At 45.3% G+C, this 12111-nt stretch overlaps 1 protein-coding gene across 2 annotated transcripts in view; it reads right to left on the reverse strand.

Moving 5' to 3' along the window:
- LOC119180320 (heparanase) overlaps positions 1-12111 on the reverse strand; it is a 73547-nt gene that overhangs the window by 23725 nt on the left and 37711 nt on the right. For both annotated transcript variants that reach the window (XM_075890394.1, XM_075890395.1), the window contains one exon: positions 10756-10803. In XM_075890394.1, the coding sequence (XP_075746509.1) occupies positions 10756-10803 (48 nt within the window). The remainder of the gene's footprint in view (positions 1-10755; positions 10804-12111) is intronic.

Below are 12111 nucleotides of genomic sequence, written 5' to 3' on the forward strand. Positions count from 1 at the left end.
AGGCAAGAACATAACGCATCATCTTCTGAGTTGGTTCCCAGCTCACCTTGGGCAAATCAACGATTCCCCTCCCAATTTCAATGAAGCAGCCCACGAGGCTGCGCGAGAACTCTCCAACCGCGCCTCCCTGGGGATGCGTTCTACCTGTGAAGGGGATAACCGGGAAATTCTTACAACATATAACAAGCTCACTAAACATTTCTACCTGTCTAGAAGGATTTTCCCTCCACCTCACAAAAATCTAACCCAGCCCCAAGCACTTACATTAAGGCTTTTGCAAACGCGGATGTACCCTACTTTGAAAATGCTACACATCATGTACCCTGACCTATACACAAGTAATCTTTCTCCACATTGTGGGAAAATAGCTTCATTAGAACACATGCTCTGGCAGTGCACCAAATTTGCTCATATATCGAACATCACCTCAGCCAGATGGGAGGCGGCAATCCGCAGCTCGTCCTTGGCAGATCAGCTCTGGGCTGTCCACCAAGGCGGCTGAGGAGCTTGGCATCTCAGTCCCCACGTGGGAGCTGCCCGCAAAACAGTGATCTGTGTTTTGGAGGACCAAATAAAAGTTTATCCAATCCAATCCAATTTTTCTAGGCTTGTCCTGTGCTTGTTGTCATGCAGAGGCCTCTGAAAGAGTAACTGGACAGGGCGTCGTCTTATTGATACAGCATTCCAACTAGGCGCCACCACTGGTTCTCGTTTGGAAAAAATGATGAAACGTTGCGTGTGTGTGGTGATTCCAGGAGCGCTGTTAACGCTGCGGAAAACAAAGCCTCATACCCTCTTCCAACTGCAGCAGATATGTTCGTGAATTCGCGCGGCGGAACATTTTTCTCGATGTTAGAATCACGCAAACTTTACTGGCCCTTCAGAAGGAAGGATGTTGCTAGTTGTTGTCGATGCGTCCGCCAATTGGCGTGATCAATATGGCACTTTGAATGTTACATGCGCCAAAGTCAAAGTGCCAGATTGATCATGAAAAGGCGAAGCCTTTTCGCAACGTTTGGGCTCCCCAAAAAGCTTGTAACAGACAAAAGCTTATCTTTTGTTTTCTCCGAATTTGAGGAGTCTTTAAAAAAAATGAGGAGCAGATGCCAAAGCGCCCCCTATCATCCCTCTTTTGACGGCCAGGCAGACAGGATGGCGTTCGAAACCAAAGAACCAAACAGGAACATTTGTATGTAGCCTGGCGAGGTTTTCACTTAAACTGCACATCACTGTATCAACGGCTGCCGGTAAAGCACCAGTCATTCTAATGTTCGGACGTGACATTGTCACTGCCCTCACAAAACTCCAGCCCCATCGGTCCGAGGGAACACCCTCGAACACCAGGGAGTATAGCTCCGTTAGGGAAATTTCTGTGTAGGGCAAGCTGTATTCATCCGAAATTTCGGAAGCCCTGAATGGATGAAGGGATCAATAAAAGAGAGGCTCAAACCCAGGTCTTGAATAATTAAATGTGAAAGTGGAACGTTTCGAAGGCAGCTAGACCACATAAAACCCGGTGTCGACAAAAGTCAGGCGGAAGACGACATGCTAAGCAGACACGAAGAGTAACCCAAAGCAACTCGGCAAACCACCTTGCCGGCTCCGTACATGCTGTACCCACCAGCAGACTGCCCTGTGGATCTCTAGCAGGAGACTCCCCTGTGTCATCAGGCTTCAGCCTCACGGAAGGGTCAGAGCCCCAAGAACACGACTCAGCAAGACACGACAACAACATCACGTTCGCAAAGACATCGCGAATCATCAGATCGCTATGGTGACTCCATCTAAAAGGGAAGTGATGTTATGTTCTACAATCAACGCACTGTCGTTCCTTACAAATGGGCCTACCGCCGCTCCTAAAGTCGCAATTGGTCGTGGTCACTCTGACGGGTGGCTAGAGCAAAAGGGGTTTTGAGTTACTGTTTCCGTTCGAGGAGGGATGCAGCGCATGGATCGTGCATTTTGCGAGCAGCCACCGTTTTGCGAAAATAAAGCAGTCAGTACCCAGCAGCCGAGAGCTGTGGTTCTTCCTACGGAAAAACACGCAAACGCTGCAACGTGACAGGCTGGACTTAAATTCGAATAGCAGGATCCCGAGACCACCTGCCATGCTTCTGACACAATGCAGCTCCACTGCTTTTTTTTAATCAAACAATCTTTGATTTTCCCCTTCGGGAAGTAGAGGGCATGAGAAGAAAAAGCTGCTGTGAGCTTGACTAGGCTTCTAAGCCGATTACAGTTCAGCATGCAGTGATGGTATATAGAAAGTGGTGTACATAAGTATAAACACACAGAAAGCATACACCATTCTACACGCAATAAAAAACATCAAAGATAAGTTGAAAGCTGAAATTTCAGGCATCAGCTCACCAAAAAAGCATGAAGAGTACACTTGCAACACAAAATGTCAAAATCATTTTGCAATAACAGGTTTAACACAGAGGGCAAGGTTGTTCTTGGCATATGGGCCCCGTAATTTGTGCGCGGTGTTCTTGTTTCGTACTTTCTCATGAGCCATAAGGGATACGAAGAATATTCAGCTAATTCTGCCAAATCTGCAAGCATTAAAATCTTGTTCTTTTTTCATATTTATATCTAAGACAAGGCGTAAGTTATACGTGTTGAAAACAGTAGGGATATCGGCAGCTTGGAAGAACTGTGCAGAAGGGTGGCCTCTGGCTAAGTTATAAATGATGCGTAAAGCTTTCTTTTGTAGGACGTAGAGCTTCTTTAAGGCTGTGCGCATGCCAGTGTGCCACACAAGTTGGCAATAATTCACTTGAGACATAAGCAATGATTTGAAAAGCGACAATTTCATTTTAGTTGGAAGAACACAGTCATTGCGGTATAAGAGGCCAACACAACGAGAGACAGCTAAACACACGTGGTTGACATGCACATTCCACAGCAACTTTTGCGTAAACCAAACACCAAGGGTTTTAAATGCTGCTACAATTTCTATGTTTTGAGAGCTATAAGTCAAAGATTCACAAAATGATACAGTTTTCCCCTTAGGGCGAAAAATGATCTTTTTTAATTTCGCCTATCACCGACTATTTTCTCACCTATCACCATTAAATGGCGGCGTGGGGAAACTACGTAGATGTGACTGGTCTTAATTTTTTTTTGTAAGGCATCATCTGTGATCAACTTGTGCAGAAACATTACCGTGGAACAAAAACTGTATATTTTAGGATCGGCGTCTAGATTTTACCCATTGTATTAGTAGCTATCGATATGCTTCACGATACCCGACACTAAGGGCCAAACAACGAAACGTTCCTTTCCTCAGTGAGGAAGCCTTCATTTTTGTGAGGCCGCCTTATGTCACTCTGAAAGCTTCCTCACTGAGGAGCCCTCGGTAAAGGCTTCCTTGGCGCTTCCTCAGCTAAGGGCCAAACAACGAAACGTTCCTTTCCTCAGTGAGGAAGCCTTCATTTTTGTGAGGCCGCCTTATGTCACTCTGAAAGCTTCCTCACTGAGGAGCCCTCGGTAAAAGCTTCCTTGGCGCTTCCTCAGCTTAAGGTTGCTTTGGGGCTACCTTCGTGCGCCCTTAGGTCCGCTGCTTGCCCTGAACGAGCGCTTCGCCTCACAGCTAGCCCACGTGATGTTTTCGTTTTCGAGGCAACCCTCCCACCCCACCTCTGCGGGGAGACACGAGCGGCGAGCATGCGTGCACGGTGCCAGGCACGACGGCGCGCAGTGTTGCTAGAATGCACCACGTTTTGCGCTCGACTACGGTGGCTTTTCACATTCAGTAATCGTAGTTGGAAGAAAGCGTACACCCGTCTCTATATTAACACTTCAATTTGGAAGTGATGTGGTGACCCTACTTTTTTTTACAGAATAAACGCTTGTGAGCAAAGCTTATATTCGATAATCTCGAACGCAGGAGCGCGCCAACCATTCCTCCCGCGAGGACGGGTTAAGGGAGCTTTCAGAGTACGCTTGCTTCCTCCGTCGGTCCTTGGTTGTAAGGAAGCCTCACGTAAGGAGAGGACGCGGTCAAAGGAAAGGAACGTTTCGTTGTTTGGGCCTAAATCTTTAAAAATTGCCCGTGCATGAGGGAATTTTTTTTCATACGCAATATTACATGTAATTTTGTTCAACCTCACCCCCTTTCCTACTCCCAACCTATCTACTGTTCCACCCTTTACGTGGCTAAATTTTGTGACAATAGCCCGGTGGCTGATTTGAGTTTGAGATTTCGGCTCTAGTCGTATTAACCGCAAAAACGCGGAGCTGGTGGTCTTTCTATCCTTTCTCCCCTCCACAATCTCACTTCTCTTTCCCACTGTTGTAATACTAGGGTAAACAAGACTACTCTATGCACTTCACAACACCCACGGATGCCCTTTCCCACCCTTGGTATGCTATTCAGCACAAAGCTAGGCTACGCTTTAGTTTCCCTCGTCCTCATTTCTTTTCTCCTTGCCCTCATTTGCTTTTCCAGTGCCATACCGTGGCATACTGTGCATGTCAATACTATATTTTACATTGTCCCTTCTTTTCCTGCTCGCAAGTTTCACTTCTTTGTTCTACCCCTTTAAATGCGGTACGACACAAGGCAATGCTTTGATGTAGTTTCTCTCGTCCATCTCTTCTACCTCGTCATCCACGCTTATCTTCCCATTTCATCACTGTGGCAAAGGAACACCAACCAACGTATTTGTTACAAGTTAAGACTATTTGTTTTAAAATGAAAAAACTGCAACGTTTCCGGTCCAAGTATAACTTTATTTGCACTCTTCCTGATTTCCCTCCACCTCGTATTACTTCCCTTATCCACTCCTCTTGATTTACTATACTGGGTAAAGCAACACGTTGACACTGGTAGGTGGCAGCACCATCTCGTTTTATTGAAACGTGGGATACACCCACTTTTGATTCATAGCATTGCATTTTCCGCACAGTGTAAGAAGCAATGTGGTCACAAGAATTGTGTATTTGTGCATTTTTGAAATAAACGCACTACCTAATACATCCGCATTCATATTTTCCTCAAATGTACGTAATACTATATTTTTGATTAAAAATGCTCACAAGTATGAACCCAGTACGCAAAGGAAGATGGCTGAGCGTTGAGAATGTGCTCGAAATTTCGCCTAGTGATGCGAGCCCTAGGAAATTCTTGCGCTTGGCCTCACGGTCTCATCAAGAGTGAGACCCATGGAACGGCTTTATGCTCTCCTTTAGTATAATACCAAGTACTCTCAATCGTTCACAACTTTTTGCTAAACACGTTAAAAGGCTTTCTCGTTTTCAGGGACTTAGCGTCTTTTTGTTGAATCTGGGGATTTTTAAAAGGCTCTGGAAATGGCGCAATTGGCAACCTGATTTGAGGTACTACTTAGTAATCACGCTGTTTCTACTAGAAAGGTTGTGTGAAAAACGATAATTCCGGCTATATGACGGGTTTCCTATTCAAGACATGTATTGGTATTCAGCTGGGCCGAGAGACAAGGATAGCAGTTCTGTAACGCGAGATTATTATAAGCTGAACGCGGGGGGAAATGAAGCTCTGACGCCGTAAGAGTTTAGCGTGCACACTCATATCGTGAGCGCCGTAATTAATGCTGTTCTGTGAAACACAGATTTGTTTTGTGGTGTACTAAACGTGTGCAAAATTTGATCTTATTGCATTTTTTCGCCTAGCAGTGTCCCCATGTGAAATAAATCAACCAGCAAGCTTAAAAAGGAACAGGACGGGAGTAGGACAAGAGAGGTACGGAAGAAGCGAAGTGGTACGGGTTAATAATATTAGAAACGGCGTACTAAAAAGAGTAAAGAAGACTTTTTGGGTGTTTTCAGTCTTTTCGGCGTGCCCTTCATATCGTAGCAAAAAGTTATAAAATTATTCGGTCAAATAGGAAGTTAATCGGCAGTACAGAGGAACAGTGTAGCTATAATCCAATTAAAGAGGGCTGACGCACATGTGTCCAATATAAGCAAATCGTTGCTTCGGGCTAGTCGATAATACGGTTTCTTGATGACAGCTGGTGAAATTGCAATGTAACACCCCTGTGTTGTGGCTGTTACATTGCATGTGATTGAGTGCATAGTTCATTCTTTCTCTTCCACTGCATATAATTACGAGCTCTGATATTAGGAGTTAGTTGTAAGTAAACGCTTGTGCCTGTTCTGCCTGGGTCTTTTGTGCAAGACATTCCGCGTTATAAAGCTTTCACTCAAGCAATGCAACAGTGATTGCAAATGTGGCAAATTAAAATTCGCTACCACCTCACAAGATGCAAATACAAGAAAGGTGCTCTTTCAGTTGACCCGAAGGATAACATCAATGTCTTCAATAGACAAATTCGTCTCTGTGGCAACTGGGGCCATCTGCAAACGCTTTATGTGTAATTCCACAGAACTTGTGGGGCAAAGCAACTTAATTATTGATTCACATGGTGATTTTTATTTTAACAAAATTTAGAAGAACTTTCCAAAAGTTAAGATTCAATTAGTCTGAATGACGGGAATAGAAAGATAATCTGATGATCTTTTTGCTATCTAGGGAATCATCGAGTGTCAATAAAGGATAATTATCATAGGTTGGCGTCCGTGATCGTGCGACACACAGACCAACAGAAAGATAGACCGAAATTTCTGCGTTGAAGTAAAAAAGTCAGTTACGCGAAGCGAGAGTCACGGGAGACAAGCAGCTTTCTCAGACTGAAATTTTGGCATTGCGCTTAGACTGTGGCACACACATGAAAACTCATCATGAGGGCTATGCTGAATGCTCTACCCATAACGCTTGCATCAAAACTCAGTAGTAGAATAAAGTGCTTAGCAGGGCATGCTCACTAAAATAAAGGGCACGGGTGCGAGAAGAAAGAAACTCAGAACTATGCTAGATGTTATTGTGTTCGTCGTATTTACGGGAGTATCCTGTCTCATTTGTTTGATACCAACTAGCCCGACTTTCTGCTTCAACAAAGTCTTGGTTCCACTAGTTCGACGTTTGAACCAATACTGTCGTGACTGTCTCAAAGACGTATTCAAGTGCCCACTGCCAGAACAAGCGTGAGCTAATACACAGCAGCTAGAACGCCAAAACACGTCACTCAAATCTAAACCTATAGAACTGAAAGTTTTAATTGACAAAAATGAGGCCGAATAATTATGTGCGAGACACGGGAGCGGTGAAAGCTTCACAGCAAGCTGAGTTAAACTGGAAACCTCCTAGTTGTTCCAACAAGGAGATTAGCATTTCTCAAGCGGAGATACGCGATGCCGTACGTGGAGCGGCCAAACACGCTGTGCCGAGCCGCATCTCCGGATACATATAGTAGAGAGAGCTTTTCGCCTGCAATCTTCAGACCGTCACTCTCAGCACAAGATGTCATGACGATCACGATTATTAAGCACCAAGTTTTTCACAAAGACACCTGGGATGCCAGGGGCATCCTGACTCTGAACTTGGGAAGAGCTTTCGATAACATTGCTCCCTCGCGCATCCTCAACTCGCTCTTGGAGCTGAGGCTCGGGGTCCGTTTTTACGACTTCGCACGCCATTTCTCCCCAATAGACGTGCTACCATCCGAGTCGGGGATCTTTGCTTGAGAGAATACCGCTTTGGAGCTAGGGGCACTCCACAGGATGTGGTTATTTCGCCATTACTCCTCAAAGTTATGATGAGAAGGATTTCACTCCATCTCACTGATTTCACTCCATCTCAATGAGATAGATTGCATCAAATAATCAATTCACACAGATGGCGTTATCATCTGGTGCGTTGAAGGAAGGGAAGAGGACGTTGCAAACTTTGTGCAGAAAGCTTTAAGGTTCATCGAGACCAAAGGGCTTAAACTGTCGTCCAGCAAGTCGGAGCTCCTTCTCTACTTACAGCGAGAAGAAAAGAAGTAGACCACCATCCGCACCCCCCCCCCCTCGACACCTTGATATGAAGTCACAATTACTATCTATACGAACACGGTTCAGGCAATAGCTTGCGTGAAGAAGATTCACATATCAGGCATGCTCCTAAAAGAAAACTTAAGTATTTCACAAATACACGTTGATAGCACGTTTCACAATGATAGCACGTTGTACTTCTAGATGGAAGAGCATCGTTAAGCTGATATTGGTCTAGAAAATACGAGGATGCCTTCGTAAGGAGAACCTGTAGGGACTGTTTTGTGCATTTTATTGACACACATGAGGTATATTTCAGCAGCGCACAGATGGAAAAGGATGGAGCAGACAGAACTTTCAGTAGGAAGTGCATAAAAAGGTTTCCCGGTCTCCCGAACACATCCAACAAGGAGCACCTCAAGACATTGTGCATGCATAGCATTTTTACAGAGTAAGCAGAAGCACAGGTTGTTGCACTAATCTCAAGAGTGTCTTCCTCTACGGTAGTTCATGGCAGGTCAGCGCATTTTAGAGGTTCCTAAAAGTGAGCCCACTGCAGTGGTAGACAAAAAAAGTATGCCATCTCCCATTAAAGGAAACCATGAGTAGCATACGAAGCAGCGCATTGGTCGACTTACAGTTCCCTTCGTGACGGGCTCCTTGCCCCCATATGAACGCGTCTTTGCAAGTGGAGCACACCATAAATTCGCTGTAGTTTCTGTTGCCGTTCCTCGTGCCGAACTATTCTTAGACCACCCACGCCAAGCGGGAGCACGTGGCTTCATCGCGCGTGGTTAGAATCTCAGTCCCCGATGCCGTTACGTGATAGCGAGGAAGTGTAAGGAAGATAAGCTACAGCGTCTTACACAGCCACTTACGCAGGGCTACCCACACTATTGCGCGTGCCAGCGCGTTCTCACTAGGATACAACACGTTTGGTCATCGCGCGTTTCAGAATCCCGTGCCGCAAGACCTTCACATGATTCTTGAGAAAATGTGAGAGGAAAAGATCACAGCGCTCGTGTCCTTCTTGTCTCTGTGTCGTAGTTTTGTTCTCGCGCTATAACTATCGTCATCCTTTAGTCCGGTCGGAAAGCGCTAGCGCGAAAGCACGTTTTGGTAGTGCTTCAACCAACTGCCGCGCATGTGCAGTAAGAGTTGTCGTGCCAAACACCGGATTGAACTCCGCCACAAACTGCTTCGCATCTAAAAAGTTCAACTCGCGCTCTAGGTTCAACTCGCGCTCTAGTATCGCGGATTTCACACAGTGCACCCTCAGTACAACGTTGGGAGAAGAACCGCTAGAGCAAAGGCCCTATAATAAGCTTTGCTGCAGGCCTTCCCAACTTTGTCTAATTCATTGATGCAGCTTAATACCATGCCACTTCCACCTTTGTGGACGTGGTCGTTGATCCCCACGGCAATATTATCATAGTGGCATCACTCCGCAATATCACTCTGAGTAGGGCTGAGCAGCCAGTTATAGCTGTAGCCATCGTTTTCCCGTCCCGTACAAAGGTATTTACAGAATAAAGGGCGGCTGTCAGGGCCTACATAACTGACCCAGTCAGTAGCGAGACAGTTTGAATTCTTCTCAACCATTCTATTTGGATAGAAGAGCGAACCAAGATCACGTTGCTCTTCGTTCACGTGGGCGAGGGGGCCCATCCGGTCATCCCGCATTCAGCCGATGCCCATGCACGTGAACCAATCGACTGAGCCGGACGCCGATCCGGGGCGATGAGAGATAGTCCTCACCTTCAATAAAATTTGCAGGCACTAGCATCTAATTAAATGTCCCGCCGCCACATTAGGGATTCATGAAGCCGCAGTCAAACATGCTCAAAATGTACCAAACGGAATGGTACCCATCTTCACTAATATTTCGCAAACGTATGAACAACATTGCTGACAACTGACGCTCTTCAGTACGGACTACAATGTCAAACTTTAGGTTGCCCAGAAGGCTTGCGACTTCACAGTGGGGCTTGCCCTGCTTGTCCCCACGATGGTTCGTCTCGTAGTCTAATCTCCCCCTTGAAGGGAATGGGCCCTTTTTCAATAAAGTTATTGACTGGCTGATCTGTTTAAGGCATTTTTTTCTGCCTGTGCATTGGTGGAACATTCATTTTACACGTTGCTTCCGAGTCATTTCGTATATTATGCCCATGTCAGTGAAGTATATCTTGTGATGCTCGTCAACGTATCTCTAGCAAGGAAACATTCTGTTGAACTGCTATTGTGTGCACCGTCCGTCATAAATATTTTTCTAAACACCCCCTTTTCATATACAGAATTTTTTTACCATCGCTGTCGGTGCTGGTTTTCTTTATCGAATGTGACTCCTTTTAACATTTTTAGAACATCAAATCTAACGCGATCACACCAGCCATTTGTTATGTCATTTTCAATCAACCAAGTGCCTTCCGGATGCACGCTTGTGGCCTTCTGGTCGGGCCCACCGTGATAGTGCAGTAGTTATGGCACTTGACTGCTGAACTGAAGGTCGTGGTATTGAATCCCTACTGTGGTAGGAGCATTTTCAATAAAAGCGAGAATGAGGCCCGCGCGCGTCTTAAATTTGGGTACACGTTAAAAAACCCAGCTAGTCAAAATTTCTGGAGCTCTTCACTATGGCATCTCTTATATTCATATCGTAGTTTTGGGAAGTTAAACCCCAGGTATTAGCTTCTGGTCTGACGTTCCTCCTTAGTTCCTGCTTAACGTTTTCTCATTTCACTCTTATTTGCACTTCTGATTCTTTCTGAACTTCCTTCCAACCTATATTGGCGAATTAATTACACATCGTCCAAGTGAAGTTTCTGGGGCAAATATAATGAGAAGTGAATATAATGAGAAGTGTAAAATAAATATATAAATGAAATGGGTACTTACTAGTGAAATGTCACGGCGTCGATACTCTTGTACGCGTCCTCGACGAAACTGTTGTGAAAGAAATGAAAAAACTCGATTACTTTTGTGGGTGTGTGTGATAGCTGAAGAAGCTCTCCATTCTCGCTTGTTCAAATTCGCTGCAGAACGAGAGCTACAATCAGAAATACTATGATGCTAAAATAATTAAGGACTTGTTATTTTCCCGATCCAGAAAACATAGCACAAAAGGAGGGGGGTCAACATTGCTTGTGAGCTGCCATGTCCGCGAAGGGAAGCCCGATCAGATGCAAAGCAGCAGCTGCGCGCACAGCGTTGAATTGATTGAAACAGGCGTCGACGCAGGTGCTGGAGAAATGGTTTGAAGCGAAACTCGTTGTAACGTTTACTCGAGCGAACGTTTGTTTGAAACACAAAGGCATGGGAGGCTGATTAGACTTTATGTAAATTTCATCGCAGATAAACGAGCCAAAAGAGTGTTTCCATTCAACGTGCAGTTGAGCTTTACGGGTGGTGGAGAGGGTGAAGCGAGCGAGAAACGTGTTGCCAGTGGGCGGTGGAGCTGCCAACTATGAGCGCTGCGGCGAGCGGGCTGCGGGTGAGGATGAGAGTGACGTTATTGCAAATGTGCGAGAGAAGCGTGCGAGGGGAACGTGACGTAAGTGCGCAAATATGGCGTGAGTGTGTGAGAGAGTTAGTGAATAACCTACTTGGCCCAACTGCAACACCTGCGGCGAGGGGAAAGCATTGGGGTGCGTTTATATGGATGCACGTACGTAAGGCATTACACACTTAATTCAAACAGCTGCTTCGCATCTAATAACAGACCACAAACACTTCGTCTGTTAAAGTCGCAGGCCATGAATGCTCCGAATAGCTCAGGCAAAAGAGAATGCGAGCAGGCACTACCACTCTTTGTTAAGAAGCTCCACAAAAATTTACACTCTATTGATTTATATTTATTGCCTCTTGGTCACCTTCTTAACGCCACAACTTTAACTACATCCTCGAAGACAGTCTTTGTTTCTGGGAGTTCTCAAAACAGACAGCAGGCGTACTCATGGAATTCCAAACGAGATATGATAGAAAACTTGTGAGGTTTCTTTCTCTCATTTACCCAAAATTTTATATCATTGTGAACATTTTCAACCAGTCAACATTACAAGTACTGCAGGATAAAGGTCAATACTGTCTCTAACCCAATGGTTCTCAGCCATGGATATTTCGAAGAAACCTTGTGGACTGGTTAAAGTGATTACAGTCCCCTTGCAGGGAGATGGAAGACTTGGGAGCGCCATAAACACGACATGCTGCGTGAAGTAGGTGCGCTGTCTTCTACCCTGGCAAAAAAAATGGTTC

Source organism: Rhipicephalus microplus, chromosome 3 (genome assembly GCF_043290135.1).
Source record: "Rhipicephalus microplus isolate Deutch F79 chromosome 3, USDA_Rmic, whole genome shotgun sequence".
Taxonomy (NCBI): Eukaryota; Metazoa; Arthropoda; class Arachnida; order Ixodida; family Ixodidae; genus Rhipicephalus; species Rhipicephalus microplus.